At 36.8% G+C, this 19,919-nt stretch overlaps 2 protein-coding genes and 1 non-coding gene across 4 annotated transcripts in view; 2 read left to right on the top strand and 1 right to left on the bottom strand.

The window, feature by feature from the left end:
• The window catches only part of N4BP2L1 (NEDD4 binding protein 2 like 1), a 56,667-nt gene extending 40,503 nt beyond the window's left edge, over nucleotides 1–16,164 (top strand). Inside the window, exons 6-7 of the transcript XR_007126125.1 lie at nucleotides 2,881–2,973; nucleotides 15,904–16,164. The gene's annotated coding sequence lies outside the window, so the exon portion shown is untranslated. The remainder of the gene's footprint in view (nucleotides 1–2,880; nucleotides 2,974–15,903) is intronic.
• Nucleotides 2,217–19,919, bottom strand: part of BRCA2 (BRCA2 DNA repair associated) — a 59,860-nt gene continuing 42,157 nt past the window's right edge. Inside the window, exons 20-27 of one of the 2 annotated variants that reach the window (XM_047723104.1) lie at nucleotides 19,676–19,820; nucleotides 18,234–18,355; nucleotides 16,158–16,356; nucleotides 15,781–15,944; nucleotides 15,479–15,617; nucleotides 6,139–6,383; nucleotides 4,475–4,621; nucleotides 2,217–3,166 (exon numbers count right to left, since the gene is read on the bottom strand). In XM_047723104.1, the coding sequence (XP_047579060.1) occupies nucleotides 2,528–3,166; nucleotides 4,475–4,621; nucleotides 6,139–6,383; nucleotides 15,479–15,617; nucleotides 15,781–15,944; nucleotides 16,158–16,356; nucleotides 18,234–18,355; nucleotides 19,676–19,820 (1,800 nt within the window). In that variant the 3' untranslated portion in view covers nucleotides 2,217–2,527. Of the gene's footprint in view, nucleotides 3,167–4,474; nucleotides 4,622–6,138; nucleotides 6,384–15,478; nucleotides 15,618–15,780; nucleotides 15,945–16,157; nucleotides 18,356–19,675; nucleotides 19,821–19,919 lie in introns of those variants that run through there. The other variant, XM_047723105.1, reaches the window with a different exon arrangement.
• On the top strand, nucleotides 14,501–14,608 carry LOC125096592 (U6 spliceosomal RNA). The gene has a single exon (XR_007126271.1). It is a non-coding gene; the product is annotated as a U6 spliceosomal RNA (small nuclear RNA).

Raw genomic sequence — 19,919 nt, 5'->3', positions numbered from 1 at the left:
TAGCTAGAAGTGATCTATTTGTTCTCTCAATTCTCAAGTTTCCTAATTCATATATAATTTTTTGAACACTCAACTTTAGCCTGTAGTGTTTTGTATTACTAATATTTGCATCGTTCATATAGCTGGCATAGGGCTTTATGTACAAGATAGGCTCTCATTAAGTGATTGTTGAATAACACAAGTTGCTTTTACATTTTATCCCTTATCAGACAGTGTACACTCTTGAATTTGTAATCATTGTCTCTTCTTAGGGAATAATATTCACATATACTTAAGCCTCATAGTTTGCTTATGCAGCTTTATTACTCACAATGTATAAAAATATTACTATTGGGGTACCTGGGTGGCTCAGTGGGTTAAGGCCTCTGCCTTTGGCTCAGGTCATGATCCCAGGGTCCTGGGATCGAGCCCTGCATCAGGCTCTCTGCTCAGCGGGGAGCCTGCTTCCTCCTCTCTCTCTCTGCCTGCCTCTCTGCCTGCTTGTGATCTCTGTCAAATAAATAAACAAAATCTTTAAAAAAAAATTACTATATTACAACATATAAAAATGGAGTGCGTGCATGAGATCTCTCTATGATTGAAATGGTAATGAAGAATGGAGGAAGTACTAGTAATTCAGGTTTTCTAGGAATGAAAAAAATAAAATTCTTATAATTCAGGTAAAATTCTTACAGTTCTTTTTGTTCACCCGAGATTCAAGTTTTATTCCCTGTTCTACAGTGGATCTCTTGGAAAATGATTGGGATGTGAGGACCAAATTGTTTTTGTTTTGTTTTGTTTTTTGTTTTTTTTAAAAGATTGATTTTATTTATTTGACAGACAGATCACAAGTAGGCAGAGACAGGCAGAGAGAGAGAGAGGGAGGGAGGCAGGCTCCCTGCTGAGCAGAGAGCCCGATGTGGGGCTCGATCCCAGGACCCTGAGATCACGACCCGAGCTGAAGGCAGAGGCATTAACCCACTGAGCCACCCAGGCGCCCTTGTTTTTTTTTTTTAAAGATTTTAAAAAATTTATTCATTTGACAGAGATCACAAGTAAGAGAGGCAGGCAGAGAGAGAGGAGGAAGCAGACTCCCCACTGAGCAGAGAGCCCCATGTGGGGCTTGATCCCAGGACCCCAGGATCATGACCTGAGCCAAAGGCAGAAGCTTTAACCCACTGAGCCACCCAGGTGGAATTGGTCCAAATTGTTTTATGTTTTTTGTTTCATGAACAAAACTTAAATCACATACTAATAAGACTGGCAGAACACCTCAGTTAAAAACTGCAGAATGGACAGTTTATTATGTTAATTTTTAGAGGGGAGAAAAGTCATGGATCACAGTTATAAAAGAAAAAACCTGCTTAAAAGATTTATTCTTGGGTTTAAAATGTGTTTATAATTAGATTTGAAAACATGGTATTTTATATAAATTTAAGACATATTAAAAGACCTGATTAAAGAGCTTCTCCAGGGGTGCCTGGGTGGCTCAGTGGGTTAAGCCTCTGCCTTCAGCTCAGGTCATGATCCCAGGGTCCTGGGATCAAGCCCCGCATTGGGCTCTCTGCTCAGCAGGGAGCCTGCTTCCCTTCCTCTCTCTCTGGCTGCCTCTCTGCCTACCTCTGATCTCTGTCAAATAAATAAAATCTTAGAAAAAAAAAAAAAAAAAGAGCTTCTCCATGCTATTAGCTCCTATTAGAAATGCATTCTCTTTTCTCTATTAAGCATAGGAAGGTAACAGATGAGAATGTCCTCTTATATTGACCCATGACTGTCTGCCTTGGTGGTTAGAGAAAACCAGGTATGAAGGAAGTACTTGCTGAGTCCTATGATAGGGCTAAAAATAAAGCAGGTAGAAGTGTTGCCAATTTGAAAGATTTTCTCTTAAGTTGCAGATGATCATTTTGTTAAAAAAAAACATGAAGACTATGAAATCTGATTTAAAGCATTTGAATTTTTAATTAAAATAATTCAGTGATCACCTGGACTCATAAAAAGGAATGACGTTGAAGATTCTGTTTTTCTTGCAGTTATGTTGACTTAAGGTTGAAGAATTGGTCTAAAGAAAACACCACTGTTGTTTCTTACTCCTGACTTTTGATCGGGATAGAACTATAAGAGAACCAACATTTGTTAAGGAAAAGTGGTTTGTAGTGTGTTACCTCTGAAAAACAAAACAAAACAAAACTACCTAAAATAGGAACTAAACTAAAAGGAATTACAGGAGTCAAAATAACTACTTAGAAACCTTAGTTTCATTTAATTAGGGACACAGTTTAAAGAAAAAGTTATGTTTACTTTGTAAAATATACCTGATCAAATCCAGTGATCAAATCCTGTCATATTTTTTTCTTGATTAGTTAATAAATACACAGTCAATTTTCAGACATATAACTGAAATTAGAGTATATCATTACAGAGACAGGCCAGGGGCATTCCTGAGATAGACAAGCACAGGTGTCCTTTTTCTTCTCATTATGCAAATCCAGAGAGGTTGAAGCCATATTTTCTACAAGTTGGAAAGGCTGAATCAGTAACTGATTTATTGTCATTTTTGTTTTTGTCGCCTTTGCAGTCTCACAGATGCCCTTTTCACAGTACTTGCGTCTTGCGCACTGGTCTCCCGCTCTTCGGTGTGGGCTTGGGGGCTCCAGCATCCTTTTGCCCCAGATGCCAGAGAATGCCTTTTTGGCCTGACATAATCTTTTAAGTTCTCAGGAGCAGTCCTAGTGGAGTCACTGAGAGACATAAGTTGATTTTCTCCTGCCAAACCCGACAAAAGGGCTTGAGTGTTGATCAGTGCGAGTTCTTCATCTGCTATTGAATCACTTTCCAAAAGGGAAAGGTCATTAAATTTGAGTGGAGTCATCTGAGGAGAATTCAACTCTTTCTTCCTTATAGGTGTTTCATATTTGGTGTCACAAGCCCGTGGTGGCTGAAATGCCTTCTGTGCAGCTGGAGAAACAAATGTACAGATGGGACTGACAGGTGGAGGTAAAGGCACTCTACTCAAAAAATCTAAGGCTTTTCTCTTCTTGCAATTTTTTGGGTCATCCATCTCTTTCTCCCCTTTATGATAAGACTTTGAAGTCATTTGGGCTGATCCAGGTGTGGGAACAGACTTCTCTTTTGGCTTAGAAAGTGATAAAGGACTCTGGTAATTCATCTCACCACTGGGAGAAGACATCTAATAAAAAGACAAAAAGCAGCCTAAATAATTATGCACTAATATATAAAACACCATCAAATTAGCTTTTCATTAGAATTTTTTTTTAAGATTCATTTATTTATTTGAGAGAGAGCGGGGGGAGGGCCAGACAGAAAGGGAGAGAGAGTCTCAAGCAGACTCCCCACTAAGTGTGAAGCCTGATGCAGTGCTCAATCCCAACTCTGAGATCCTGACCTGACACTTAACTGACTGAGCCACTCATACACCCCTCACTAGAGATACTTAAGCACACAAATACCACAAACTTTGTCACTCCCCTCATGACTCACAGGTCAGATGATTCCGAGATACATTTATATGGTTGTGTTCATTCCAGAAGGAAACAGTTTTGCATAAAAGGATATAAAAATGACACGAAAAGAAAGAAGAATGAAGACTAATCATACCAAAAGACAAAAACGGAGGTAGGGGGACATATGCACTAATCTTTTCTTTTTTATTAACAGTTTATTTACTTATTTATTTAAGATTTTATTTATTTATTTGACAGAAACATAGCAGGAGAGGGAACATAGGCAGGGAGAGCTGGAGAGGGAGAAGCAGGCTCCCCGCTGAGCAGGGAGCCGGGTATGGGGCTTGATCCCAGGACTCCTGAGCTGAAGGCAGTTGCCTAATGACTAAACCACCCAGATGCCCCTCTTTATTAACAATTGATTAACAATTTAAATAAAGATAAGCATTCTTAAACCATTTTAAGAGCACAGACTGACTGGGTTCCGATGGGTATACTTTTCTAGTTTTGTGACTTTAGGCAATTGTTCAACCTCTCTAGGCCATAGTTTCCTCATTTGTAAAATGGAGAAAATTTCCATCCCATGGATTGCTGTGAAGATTAAGTGAGTTAATATAGATACACTTAGCAACTGTTAGCTACTTACTCATCAGGCAGTATTCAGACCTTACAGCTTGATATGCATGTACTGTGACTTAAAGAGTTAAATCAAACTGAGTTTAGAAACAACCCTAACTGTATAGAACAGTGCTTTGAGCAAAGGGACACAAGCAAAGTATTTTCCATCACATGTACTTGCAAAGCAAAACATGAAAGCACCTGTTTGTAAAATTTGGCCCCTAAGAATGTTACATTCTGGCTTTGATAAGATAGAATTTCTAGGTAACCTAGATTTACAGGAGTCAGGTAACAATTGACTATACTTTCTAGGTAAGTTTAATTACGTTTTACCATGTTTACTAGGTATACACCAAAACATATTATTGCCTTCATTTATAATACTTACAAAATTCCTTAAATCTGCATTAACTTACCAGAAATTTATTTCCCATGCCAAGGACTGTTTGAGCAGTGTATGGCTCTGAAGCATAGTCTTTAGTCGGGGTGGACATAATAGGAGCGTTTGCATCAAGTATATGCCTAAGTTTGTTTTCTGCATCATTGCAAAACATACCAATATTCTAAGAAAATAAATGGGAAAAGAACTGTTTTGTAAAATGAAAATGTACATATTCATGTTTTCAGAAAATGTTACTTTTAAAACCAGAAATAAAAGGTTCAGATGAGAAGAAAAAGAATGACACACCCCAAATTTGACCGCAATTGTCAAATAATCTGCCATTGTAAAAATGCAAAGCCAACATGGTTGGTGGAGAGAGAGAGGGAGTCTGTATGTCAGGGAAGGAAAGAGATAGGAGAGGTCTTTCCAGTCATCCAGTTTAATAAGCAAGGTTTCACATGATACTGGATTTGGAGCTAGAAGATGGTCTCAAGGTCCAGTTCTATTTCTTACCCGATAGCTGTAAATCATCTAACATCTAAAGAGTACGCCTTAAGTTAGTAGTAAAATGATAGAATCACCTCATGTCTGTTTTAGTAATTAACTGAAACAATATGTAGGTTAAACCACCTAAAACTGTTGTTTTTACAATTGGTCAAATACCAGCAATTTTATAGGATTTAACCTAGTTCATGAGATTATTTTATAAAACTTAAAAATGCTATGTCAATGACAGTTGTCTCTGAACTGCCCTTGAACAGTCTCAGAAAATCTGGATGTACTCTATATGGGAGCCAAATAATGACAACCCCCCACTCCACCTTCCAATTTAGAAACCAGATAAATCAGGGTGTTATTCTTCACTATGTGTATTGAGTCTTTAGGTAAAATATTACACCAACTTCCTTCACATAGCTAGCTACTCTAATGTTTTTTAAAACATAATTTTATTTACATATATTTTGAGTAACACATTTCAAATATTAAAGAGGCTTATCTTGAAGATTCTTTACTAGTTAGCAATTTATAAAATCCAAAATTTTATTGGAAGGCAGCACTTCAAAGTAGTTAATAGTTTGGGCTACAATTCAGATGGCTTAAGTATGAATCCTGCTTCTAACAACTTGGCTGTGTGACTTAACCTCTCTGTTTTTCATCAATAAAATAGAAAAAAGCTCCATACCTCATAGGGTTGGTAACAGAAGTAAATGTGACAGGCTTGGAACAAGGCCTGACACACAATACGCACTCTAAACTTTAGCTAATATTATTATTACTTGCAGTCTATATAAATTTAAGCATAAAATGCATACATTATCCAGGGAAAATAATTTCAGTGTTCTCCTATTTGGGAGTATTTCAAATCAAAGACAGATACAAACTATAAAATACTAGATATGGAATTTAAAATGTAAATTTGTAATCTGCATGTTATTAACTAACTACTACCAACTGCTCTGAACCATGTAGCTCTGAATGTCCTCCTCACAATTTCCCCTCACCCAGTCCCCTCCAAATCATCTTCTCCCAGCTGTTGTCCTCCCATCTCCTCAGGTTCGTGAGCAATTTACACAGGATGAAACCTCATTACATCATATCTCAACTATCCAATTTTCATAGAAGCCACCATTTCCTTAATATTTGACCATCAAAATAGGAAAATACTAAAATGCGTGGTAATGCACAAAGTAATTTTACCTCAATGGTATTTTTCATTTTGTGGAATATCTCTTGAAAATGGCCCTCCTTTGGACTGGCAGAAAACCTGGAAAAATCTCCAGCAAATAAAGTAGGAATTCCTGATTTGGCTTCTGGTCGCCACTGGAGGTTGCTTGCAGCAATTAAGGTGTGAGGTTTAATAATGTCCTCATTAAGATCGATCCAAAACTTTATTGCCAATAAATTATGGCATTCATCTGACAAATAGACCAAAGGAGCAAGACCTAAAGAAACAAAACAAAACACCCACTTCATTATATATGTTAGATAAATTTAAAAAATGCAAGGAACTTCTAATATGCCCATTTGTTTTGGTATGTTAATGATAAAAAGAGATCAAAATAACTAAATTTAGAGAAAGCTTAGGATCTCCGAAACATCCTGTTGGTTATTATGCTAAATTTTAGTGCCAATATGACAACATATTCTATTACTGAGGCCATGGGGAAGCAGGTATGCACTGCTGGTGGGAATACAAATTTGTGCAATCTTCTGGAGAAAAAAAACTGGTAGAACCCAGCAAAGTGATGCACTCTTACCACCCAGCAACCCCACTTCTAGTACTCTATTCTGAAGATGTATTTCCAATAATAGTGAGATATGTAAGAACAAGAATCATGAAAATATGCTGTATGAGCTTATTCACTGAAGCATCATTTGTAGGTAATTATAAACGACTTAAAGTAGCCAGTATTACTGGAGAGTAGTATGGTATATTCAGGCAATGCTGTACTATGCAGCTGTACAAAAGAATGAGGAAATGCTCTGAAAACACAATAGTCTAAAATCTTTGGGATGAAGCAAAGCTGTTCTAAAGAGGGAAGTTTATAGCAATACAGGCCTACTTCGAGAAACAGGAAAAATTCCTAATAACCTAAAGGAAATAGAAAAAGAACAAAACTCAAAGCCAGTAGTACAAAAGAAATTATATAGATTAGAGCAGAAATAAATGAGACAAAAAAAAAAAAAAAAAGATCAACGAAACCAGAAGCTAGTTCTTTGAAAAGATAAAATTGATAAACCAGGATGAAGCCAGACTCACTAAAAAAAAAAAAAAAAGATGCAAAAAAATCACAAATGAAGGAGAAGAAATAACAACTGACACCAAAAAAAATACAAAGGATTATTAAGAGAACACTGAAGAATTATATGCCAACATATTAGATAACCTAGAAGAAATGCATAAATTCTTAGAAACATGTAACTTTCCTTTTATTTTTTTTTAAAGTTTTTATTTATTTGAGAGAGAGAGAGAGCACAAGCAGCATGGAAAGGGAGAAGCAGGCTCCCCACTGAGCAGAGAGCCCAATGTGGGACTTGATTCCAGGACCCCAGGATCATGACCTGAGACGAAGGCAGACACTTAACTGACTGAGCCACCAGGATGCCCCTGAAACTGAATCAGGAAGAGACAGAAAATTTGAACAGATTGATTAACAGCAATGAAACTGAAAAATAAAAAAAATTCCCAATAAACAAAAGTCTATGATCAAATGGCTTCACAGGTGAGTTCTACCAAACATTTAAATAGGAACAAATATCTCTTTTTCTTAAACTATTCCAAAAAAATAGAAGCGAGAGGAGAACTTTGAAATTTATTCCCTGATGAACACAGATGCAAAAATACTCAGCAAAATATTAGGAAACTGAATCCAAAAATACATTTAAAAAAATTCACTACAATCAACTGGGATTTATTTCTGGGATAAAAGGGTGCTTCAGTATTCCCAGATCAATCATCATGATATATCACCTCAATAAGAGAAAGGCTAAAAACCATATGATCACCTCAACAGATGCAGAAAAAGAATCTGAAAAAGTATAAAATACATTCATAATAAAAATCCTCAACAAAGTAGGGATAGAGGGAACATACCCCAACATAATAAAGGCCATATATGAAAAACAAATGGCTAACATTATATTCACTAGTGAGAGAGAGGTTTTCTCCTAAGTTCAGGAACAAGACAAGGACGCCCACATTCTCTACTTTTATTCAACACAGTACTAGAAGTCCTAGCTGCAGCAATCAGACCAAAAAAAAAAAAAAAAAAAAGAGAGAGAGAGAGAGAGAGAGAAAAGACATCATCTAAACTGGTCAGGAAGAACTAAAACTGACTATTTGCAGATGACCTGATACTATGTAAAAAACTAAGAGGCCCAACAAGCAGCAGATCTGGGGAGACTCCTCCTTCCTCTTCCGGGAGGAGCAGCACAGAAGCCCACCACAGGAATCTGCTGGGTGTGGAGGCTCCAAACAGGGCCATGCACCAGAGATAGAAATGCTCAGTTATAGGCTGGGTGAGCACAGAGTGTGGCCAGAGACCAGGGAAACAGGAGTGACTGACTGCTTTTCTCTGAGGACACACTGAGGAGGTGCCCGCCCCAGCTCTCAGCTCCTCTAAGGACAGGGATTGGGAAGCTGCCTTTTTCTTTCCAGTCCTCTAAATCTGTAAGAAAATCTTTCAGGGAACAAAAGCTACCAAAAGCAAACCCAAACAGATTACTTAGCTTGGCCCCTGGCAAGGGTGGTACAATTTTGCCTCAGGCAAAGACATTTGAGAATCACTGCAAGAGGCCCCTCCCTTAGAATATCAGCAAGAACATACAGCCAAGACCAAGTTTACTGATCAATGAGAACCACAAAGTTCCAGCACTAGGGGAATACAGCACATAGAATTCAAGGCTTTCCCCCCATGATTCTTTAGTCGTTCAAAGTAAAATTTTTAATTCTTTTCTTTCTCTATTTCTTTTTTTATTTTTCTTTCCTTTTTTCTTTTCTTTTCTTTTTTTTAAAGATTTTATTTATTTATTTGACAGAGAGATCACAAGCAGGCAGAGAGGCAGGCAGAGAGAGAGGAGGAAGCAGGCTCCCTGCTGAGCAGAGAGCCCGATGCGGGGCTCGATCCCAGGACTCTGAGATCATGACCTGAGCCGAAGGCAGTGGCTTAATCCACTGAGCCACCCAGGCGCCCTCTTTCCTTTTTTCAACCAACTTATTATTCTTTTTCAAAAATCTTTTTTAATTTTCATTTTTACAGTCATATTCTATCGCATTTTATTTAACCTTATTTTATGTACGTGTGTGTGTGTGTGTGTGTGTATATATATATACACACACACACATTTTTCTTTCTTTAAAATTTTGGGATGCAGATTCTTCTAACAGACCAAAATATACCTTAAATCTAGTGTTAGGCTTTGTTCTATTCACCTGCCTGATCATATTCTCTTTTTTAAAAACATTTTCTTTTTTCAACCAACTTCTTATCAATTTCTTTTTTAAAATCTTTTTAAATTTTCATTTTTATAGTCGTATTCCATCCCTTCATTGTATTTACTCTTATTTGTGTGTGTGTGTGTGTGTGTGTGTGTATGTATATATATTTATGTTTTTCTTTCTGTTATATTTTGGGTGGCAGTTTCTTCTAACAGACCAAAATACACCCCAAATCCAGTGTGTGGCTCTGTTCTATTCATCAGCATGATTATATTCTTTTTTTTTTTTCCTTTCTCCCCTCCCTGCCCCAATTCAAGTCTCTTCTGATTTATTTACTATATATTTTTCAGGGGTCGCTGTTACCCTTTTAACATTTTGTTCTCTCATTCATCTATTCTTCTCCTGAAAAAATGACAAAACAGAAAAAACTCACCTCAAAAAAAAAAAGGCAATACCAACTGCCAGGAGCTAATCAACATGGACATTAGTAAGATGTTGGAACTAGAGTTCCGATTGACAATTATAAAGACACTAGCTGGGCTTGAAAAAACGCAAAAAAGATACTAGAGAATCCCTTTCTGGAGAGAGAGAATATAACCAAGTAAGAATAAAAAAGGCTATTAATGAGGTATAATAAAAAAAAATGGAGGCTCTAACTGCTAGGATAAATGAGGCAGAAGAGAGAGTGATACAGAAGACCAAATGATGGAGAATAAAGAAGTTGAGAAAAAGAGAGATGAACAACTATTGGATCATGAGGGGAGAATTCGAGAGATAAGTGATACCATAAAGAAAAAAAAAAGAATAATTGGGATCCTAGAAGAAGAGAGAGGCAGAAGTTATATTAGAGCAAATTATAGTGGCTAACTTCCCTAATTTGGGGAAGGAAACAGGTGTCAAAATCCAGAAGGCCCAGGGGCGCCTGGATGGCTCAGTTGGTTGAGCAACTGCCTTTGGCTCAGGTCATGATCCCAGACTTCCGGGATCGAGTCCCACATTGGGCTCCCACCTCCTTGGGGAGTCTGCTTCTCCCTCTGACCTTCTCCTCTCTCATGCTCTCTCTCAAATAAATAAATAAAATCTTAAAAAAAAAAAATCCACGAGGCCCAGAGAATCCCCTCAAAATCAATATCTAACAGTTAAACTTTTAAATCTCAGAGACAAAGAGAAAATCCTGAAAGCAGCTCAGGACAAGAGGTCTGTAACCTACAAAGGTAGAAACATTAGATTGGTAGCAGACCTATCCACAGAGACCTGGCAGGCCAGAAAGGACTGGCATATTATATTCAGGGTACTAAACAAGAAAAATATGCAGCCAAGAATACTATATCCAGCTATGCTGTCACTGAAAATAGAAGGAGAGATAAAAAGCTTCCAGGTGGTGGGTATTTGGGAGGGCACGTATTGCATGGAGCACTGGGTGTGGTACAAAAACAATGAATACTATTACGCTGAAAAGAAAAAAAAAGCTTCCAGGACAAACAGAAACTAAAAGAATTTGCAATCACCAAACCATCCTACAACAAATATTGAAAGGGATCCTCTAAGCAAAGAGAGAGCCTAAAAGTAACATGGACCGGAAGGAACAGAGACAATATACAGTAACAGTCACCTTACAGGCAATACAATGGCACTAAATTCATATCTTTCAATAGTTACCCCAAATGAAGATGGGCTAAATGCCCCAATCAAAAGACACAGGGTATTAAACTGGATAAAAAAATAAGAACCATCAATATGCTGTTTGCAAGAGACTCCTTTGAGACCCAAAGAAACCTCCAGATTTAAAGTGAGGGGGTGGAAAACAATTTACCAAGCTAATGGACATCAAAAGAAAGCTGGGGTAGAAATCCTTATATCAGACAAATTAGATTTTAAGCCAAAGACTATAAGAGATGACAAAGGACACTATATCATACTTAAAGGGTTTATCCAACAAGATCTAACAATTGTAAATATTTATGCCCCTAACATGGGAGCAGCCAATTATATAAGCCAATTAATAACAAAATCAAAGAAACACATCAGTAATAATGCAGTAATAGTAGGGGACTCTAATATCCCCCTCACTGCAATGGATAGGTCATCTAAGCAAAAGGTCCACAAGCAAATAAGGGCTTTAAATGACACACTGGACCAGATGGACTTCATAGATACATTCAGAACATTCCATCCCAAAGCAACAGAATACACATTCTTCTCTAGTGGACATGCATCATTCTCCAGAAGAGATCACATCCTGGGTCAAAATCAGGTCTTATCTGGGACCAGAAGACTGATCATTCTCTGCATATTTTCAGACCACAATGCTTTGAAACTAGAACTCAATCACAAGAGAAAAGTTGGAAAGAACTCAAATACATGGGGGCTAAAGAGTATCCTCTTAAAGAATGAATGGGTCAGGTCATGATTCCGGCATCCTGGGATTGAGCCCCGCATCGGGCTCTCTGCTCGGTGGGGAGCCTGCTTCCTCCTTTTTCTCTCTCTGCCTGCCTCTCTGCCTACTTGTGATCTCTCTCTGTCAAATAAATAAATAAAATCTTAAAAAAAAAAAAAAATGAATGGGTCAGCCAGAAAATTAAAGAATTTAAAAAATTCCATGGAAAATCAAAATAAAAACACACCTGGCTCAAAATCTTTGGGATGCAGCAAAGATGGTCCTAAGAGAGAAATATATAGCAATACATGCCTTTCTCAAGAAACAAAAAAAGTTTCAAATACAGAACCTAATCCTACACCTAAAGAAGCTGGAGAAAGGACAGTGAATAAGGCCTAAACCCAGCAGGTGAAGAGAAACAGTGAAGATAAGAGCACAAATGAATGAAACAGAAATCAAAAGAACAGTGGAACAGATCAATGAAACTAGGAGCTGGTTCTTTGAAAGAATTAATAAGATTGACAAGCTCCTGATCAGACTTATTAAAAAGAAAAGAGAAAGGACCCAAATTAATAAAATCATGAACGAAAGAGGAGAGATCACAACCACCACCACCAAAGAAATAAAACAATTACAAGAACATATTATAAGCAACTATATGCCAACAAATTAGACAATCTGGAAAAAATGGATGCATTCCTAGAGATATATAAACTACGAAAAGTGAACCAGGAAGAAATAGAAAATCTGAACAAACCCATAACCAGCAATGACAGTGAAGCAGTAATCAAAAATCTCCCAACAAACAAGAGCCCAGGGCCAGATGTCTTCCCAGTGGAATTCTACCAAACATTTAAAGAAAAATACCTATTCTTCTGAAACTGTTCCAAAAAACAGAAACAGAAGGAAAACTTCCAAAATCATTTTATGAAGCCAGCATTACCTTGATCCCAAAACCAGACAAAGACCCCACCTAAAAGGAGAATTACAGACCAATATCCCCGATGAACACAGATGCAAAAATTCTCACTGAAATACTAGCCAATAGGTTCCAACAATACATTAAAAGGATTATTCACCACGACCAAGTGGGATTTATCCCTGGGCTGTAAGGTTGGTTCAACATCCGCAAATCAATCAGGGTGATACATTAATAAAAGAAAGAACAAGAACCATATGATACTCTCAATAGATGTAGAAAAAGCATTCGACAAAGTACAGCATCCTTTCTTGATTAAAACTCTTCAGTGTAGGGATAGAGGGTAAATACCTCCATATCATCAAAGCCATCTATGAAAAACCCACAGTGAGTATCATTCTCACTGGGGAAAAACTGAGAGCTTTTCCCCTAAGTTCAGGAAGACGGCAGGGATGTTCACTATCACCACTGCTATTCAGCATAGTACTGGAAGTCCTAGCCTCAGCTATCAGACAACAAAAAGAAATAAAAGGCATCCAGATTGGCAAAGAAGTCAAGCTCACTCTTTGCAGATGACGTGACACTTTATGTGGAAAACCCAAAGACTCCACTCCAAAACTTCTAGAACTCATACAAGAATTCAATAAAGTGTCAGGATATAAAATCAATCCACAGAAATCAGTTGCATTTCTATATACCAACAATAAGACAGAAGAAAGAGAAATTGAGTGGATCCCATTTACAACTGTACTCAAAACCATCAGATACATAAGAATAAACCTAACCAAAGAGGCAAAGAATTTGTACTCAGAAAACTAAAAATTACTCATGAATGAAATTGAGGAAGACACAAAGAAATGGCAAAACGTTCCATGCTCATGGATTGGAAGAATAAATACTGTGAAAATGTCTATGTTACCTAAAGCAATCTACACATTTAATGCAATCCCAATCAAAATACTACCAATATTTTTTTAAAGAAATGGAACAAATAATCCTAAAATTTATGTGGAACCAGGAAAGACCCCAAATAGCCAGAGGAATATTGAAAAAGAAAACCAAAGTTGGCAGTATCACGATTCCAGACTCCAAGTTCTGTTACAAAGCTGTCATCATCAAGACAGCATGGTACTGGCACAAAAACAGATACAGATCAATTGAACAGAATACAGAGCCCAGAAATGGACCCTCAACTCTATGGTCAACAAATCTTGACAAAGCAGGGAACAATGTCCAATGAAAAAAGACAGTCTCTTCAACAAATGGTATTGGGAAAATTGGACAGCCACCTGCAGAAGAATGAAATTGGATCACTTCCTTACACCACACACAAAAATAGACTCAAAATGGATGAAAGACCTCAGTGTGAAACAGGAATCCATCAAAATCCCTGAGGAGAACACAGGCAGCAACCTCTTCAACATCAGCCGCAGCAACTTCTTCCTAGGAACATCACCAAAGGCAAGGGAAGCAAGGGTAAAAATGAACTATTGGGACTTCATCAGAATAAAAAACTTTTGCACAGCAAAGGAAATAATCAACAAAACCAAAAGACAACCGACAGAATGGGAGACGATATTTGCAAATGACATAACAAATAAAGGGCTAGTCAAGGAGAAATCTTTGTTTAGATTAAGTGCCTAAAACTTAACTGACCAAACTGAGCTCCTGACCGTCAACACATACCTGTTTTTCTTGCCCTCTTCCCCTCTCAGTAAATGGCAATTCTTTTCCCAGGTGCTCAAACCAAACACCTTGGCATTGACTTCTTGAGTCCTCTCTTTATTCTACCTATACTGTCCACCTCCTTCAAAGTATGATCAGAGTGCTCGCTTCGGCAGCACATATACTAAAATTGGAACGATACAGAGAAGATTAGCATGGCCCCTGCGCAAAGTATGATCAGAATCTTGCTTACATGTGGAATCTAAACAAGAACAGCAGCAATGAAAATAAACAACAAAAAAAACAAACTCAGAAAAAGGGATCAGATTTCCTGGTTGAGAAACAAATCTGCCCTCTATGTAGGAGGCAGAAAAGGTTTCTGTCCTTCCAAGATTTTCTGCTATACAAGCATTCTTAAAGTGAGAGTCTGAAGCAATGGCTGCTATAAAATGTGCATAAACATCGCAGAGAATAGCCTACCAATACAAGGAACCAAGTGGGACAAGGGGAAAACAGCTAACAAGGTGGTAGATTTTAACCCAACCATATCAATTACTACATTAAAGCTGATCAGATTAAACAAACCAGTTAAAAGACAGGCAGGCCCTCAGACTGATAAGAAAACAAGATCCAACCATGCTGTCAGAGGCCCAATTTAAATACAAAGACGCTGGTGGGGTAAAAATAAGAGTGGGGAAAAGAAGTACCATATAAACAAGAAATAACAATAAACAAGTAGGAGGAGCCACACTAAACAAAGTAGGTTTTAGAACAAAGGGCTTTAGTCCCCATGATGAGGGATACCGCAGAGAAGCTGGAGGTGGAGGCTTGAATGCTCAAGAAACTGCAGAGGGAGATTATAATTATTTGTCTAGTTATCATTCAAATGCTACAAAACATTTCTAGCAATTTCTTTAAAATTAAGTAGCACTGAATTGGAATATAAGTTCTTACCCTGTCATAATGCAGAATTGCTTTTCATTAAGAATTAAGGTTAAAACAGGCCTACTTTGAAATTATTAGTCACCAAATTTGCTGATTTGTAACTCTAATTAATCATAAGGAAGACAATTTTAAAAACTATTATTTTTCAAAAGCATCCATAAGACGCTATAATTAAAAACACATTCTGTATTACCTATTTTTTTCACAACAGAAATTACAAATCCTACTAGGTCCACCTCAGAACAAGGTGGTTGGAAGTCTGGACTCAATAGTTTGTTGAAGTAAAGGGGCTCCCTTGGCTGATAAATTTGGCATAGGATTTCATCTGAAGCCTACAAGGAAAAGAAAAAAAATCAACGTGTATATGTATATTCTATAAATTAATATGCCATATAAACGAATATTATATAAACTAATATAAACTATATTAATATAAACTAATATTATAAGCTAATAATTCATCAAAATTAAAAAACTATAATGAAAAGTTTGTACCTGTAGCTGTTGATACTGGGTTTTCTTTGTTGCTGTTAGTTGTATGTTAACTTTTTCAGATTTACTTTTAGATTGTGATGTTGCAAGATGATAGATTCTGTATCTCTTTCCTTCTGTTAATAGGGAATATAAATCTGATGACGGACGCCAGATACTCAATGTAACTAGATAAAGAGGAAAAAGACATAATGGAAGAACTGATAAGCATTACAATTCTTGTAAAACAAATACCATAACAACAAAGATCCAAGAATTATACCATTGTTTTGTGGGTAGTGGTAGCCCATTTTTGCTCTTCTGATACACATTAACTTTAGACTTTATGTAGCATTTGAACTCATTTTATTAATATTTATATAAAAAATTTATATACTGACCTGAATCTTTTTCTTTCTTCCCATAGCTTATGATACGCAACTTCCACACTGTTGTAACATTCCTTGATAAAATTTGCTCTCCTTGCTCAGCAGATTCCATAGCCTTCCTGAATTCCAACTGGATCTGTGCTTGCTTCTTATCATTCAACATCTGTCTGTGATTATTCAAGGCTCTTAACTGCTCTTCACTAAAGTAACCCTAGGATCATTTAATATATTAAGGCAAATGATATTAGAATAAAAAGCAAACAAAAAACCTCACCCACTGTAAATGAAACCGTCTAAATGGGTATAAAATACAATAGAATTCGAATTCACATAACAATGTGGCAATGTAAAAATTGAGACTAGTATACTCAGCTCATCACATAACAAATATTTTCAGGTGCCTTAAACTTGTTACTTATTTTGTGACAAATTTCCCGAGGGCCAAGACAACCCCCTATTTAAAAGTATACTCTAATAATCATATCCACCATCAATATTATAAATGGCTGACATTTAAGTGCTCCCTGTATCTGAGGAATGGATCTGTGCGTGGTAAATATAATAATTTATTGAGGCCTTAAAATAACCCAATGAGGTGGGCCCTAGTACTGTTTGCATGTTATAGAAGATGAAACTGAGGTACAGAGAGAATAAATAACTTGCAGGGGTGTACGGGTAGAGGTAGTTCAAGAGCTCTCATTCTTAACCCGCGGTAGTATAATTTTATTAACTCTCTGGAACACTAGATACTGTTGAAAACAGACACGCGCTATAAGCACTTATTTCTGCCTCCACACTTCTCTCCTGGACATTTTAGCAAAGTGCTGTCTGTACTGGGTGTAGTACACCCAGTACAACAAAAATGAATAAATAAACAAAAATTAAAATCAAATGAAAGAGGAAATGGAATCCTGACACACAACACACTAGACTGCAGCTGCCTCAAACATCTTAATAGCCTAATTCATACTGGGAAGGGACACTATGGGATCTTGGTACCCTGAACAGGTTTTTCTTTCTTTCTTTTTTAAGATTTTATTTATTTATTTGACAGACAGAGATTACAAGTAGGCAGAGAGGCGGTGAGGGGGCGGGGAGAAGGCTCCCCGCTGAGCAGAGAGCCCGATGTGGGGCTCTATCCCAGGACTCTGGGATAATGACCTGAGCCAAATGCAGAAGCTTTAACCCACTGAGCCACCCAGGCACCCCATGAACAGGTCTTTCTAAATATGCAGACAATGTTTACTTGAAACACAAAGTCCCCCAACATTCAACATGGTCACTGAAAACAAACTCTTTGGCAGGGCAGGGTCTTTTAGAAATGGATGGCTACTTTTTCCTCCAAGAATTGCAGTGAAAATCGTATCTAAGTGAAATCCCCAGAATCATGTACTCTCAACCTAGTGAGAAGCCCCTCACAGGCTTTCCCTTGACAGAGGTGGTGGGGAGGCCCAAGAGAGAAATCACCTGTCCAGCTGCAGAGTAGCAGGACCGGGTCTACAACTTAGTCTTCGAACTCTTATTCTGCCCCCTTATTTCCTCCTTCAAATAAATTCCATAAAAATAAAATAATATACAGTATTTAATCCTTAAACATTTGATCCTTAAACAACTGATTTTATGCCCATTTTATAGCTATTTTGTGCCCTATTGGCTAATAAATGGCACAGCTATAATTCTAACACAGGTTAGTGTTTTGGACACTTTTCCACCAACACACTCTTAAGGTAGAAGATTAGGAGATAAACTTCAGATAGGATCTGAGAAAGAAGTGAGCATATGGAAACTGAGACAATGCTTTGAAGATACTTATTTTACCTTAAATGTAAACGAGTTTTGCCTGTATTTTAAACCACATTTATTTAACATACAAAATTACTTAATTCTTCTATCTTCCATTTTGTATAGAATCGCAAATGTACTGCACTAGTCTGGCACATCACAGAGGACCCCAGAAATGTACACACCCTCTTTGAGAAACACACTATTTCAACACAGTACTTGTCCTGATGGCCAGAAGACCAACCAGAGCTTCCCACTGTAAAGGAGGAAGGTTAAGCCTCCCAGGATGCCCTCTTACTGTCCCACCTCCAGATAAGCCGGGTCTGGTGCATTCGTCACTGCTTCATAAAGCTCTGCCCCATCTTGCAGAGCACAGACTTGCTGTCTTGTTAATGCGCATGATGGTCTACATTGTTTCGATATATTCTCTAGGAAAAAAAGCATCATTAATAAGCCATGACACAAATTTATGAACCTTGAAAACTAGAGAAACAAGCAAAAAATAGCCAAAGAAGGGAGGCTAAAAAGCAAAACACAATTTATCTGCTAAAAGTTTTCTAGGAAAATTTCAAACTAGTGCACTCACTCCTGGTTTAAAATATTGTCACACAGAGAGCTTAGAGTAATTTGTAAATTAAGCAAATGATTTCATGATTTTTCTTCATCATGAAAACAGCATAAGCCGCTGAATCGAACATTGAGAGTCCAATTTTCCTACAGATTTATATAGAACAGGAAGTTGAAAATCATGAAGAAATGCAGAACACAAAAATTTCAGCAAAAACCAAACATCAATTTCATATCATTTATGCTAAAATTACTGTAAATTTTTTATTATTAAAATTTATTATTAAATTAAAATTGCTGCCACTGGAAAAACAAGATCTAGCTCTAGGTGTGATAATACATAAACCAACAACTACAACAATGAAAATACAAAAGTTATATAAAAAGCAGGTAAGGATACTGAAGAAAACGATATATGGCTTGGGAAAAATTTTTTTTGAGAGTTTATCCTTCCTTTTTATTGAATATATTTGACATATAACATTGTATAAATTTAAGGTGTCCAATGTGTTACTTTGATTCATTATATACTTAATATGATTGCCATTGTATTGATATTTATCGTATCACATTAATACAATATCGTCTATATTCATTATACTGTGCACTGGATCACTATAGCTTATTTGCTCATTGTTGTTTTACCTTTAAACACCATCAATTTTATCCTACCACCTCTCATCTGCTGATAACCACCATTTTACTTTTTTTTTATGATTTTAATTTAGTTACATTCTGTACCTAGGTGACATCATACTGTACTTGTCTAGGGGAAAATAATTTGGCAGTTTTTTTCCCTTGCTACTATTCTTTCTCTAATACTAAAAAAGGATACTATAAATACTTTAATATTGAAGCTTAAGAGGAAGTTTACATAAGACTTCTGAGATGTGTTGTGGTTATGTAATGTTTTATTGTCTAAGATAATTACAAGTATCTAAAAGGTCAATGTGTTGAATAAAGAGGTGATAATTTGGGGTCACTTCTATGCTTATTTGTATATCTTTGTAATAATATTTTTAAAAAATTTAAATTGAATTAAAAAAATTCACTCAATTACAGAGGTTAAATCAGAAGCCTCTAAAAAACCTTATATATAAAACCTTATTTTTATAAATAAGATTTTATAAAAAACCTTATTCTCATATTAAAAAGAACTTGTAATATACAATTCATTTTACCGTCATGCTTTTCAAACTCCCCTTGAATTTTACTGAATAAGACTTCTAGTTTCTTTTGTTGGGCTTCTGCATACTTCGTTGCCTCCTTTTCTTCCTCTCGTTCATTCCGAAATATGCATAATCCAGAAGGGGTCCTCTCCATCCACTGTAAGGACATGTCAAACAAAGATACATGTTAGGGAGGGATCATTCAAATTAACTGTCCCAAAAGGAAGAAATACATAGTAAGCTTCAAGAATGTTAT

Source organism: Lutra lutra, chromosome 3 (assembly GCF_902655055.1).
Source record: "Lutra lutra chromosome 3, mLutLut1.2, whole genome shotgun sequence".
NCBI classification, from domain to species: Eukaryota; Metazoa; Chordata; class Mammalia; order Carnivora; family Mustelidae; genus Lutra; species Lutra lutra.
This window is presented reverse-complemented; position numbering and strand designations above follow the sequence as displayed.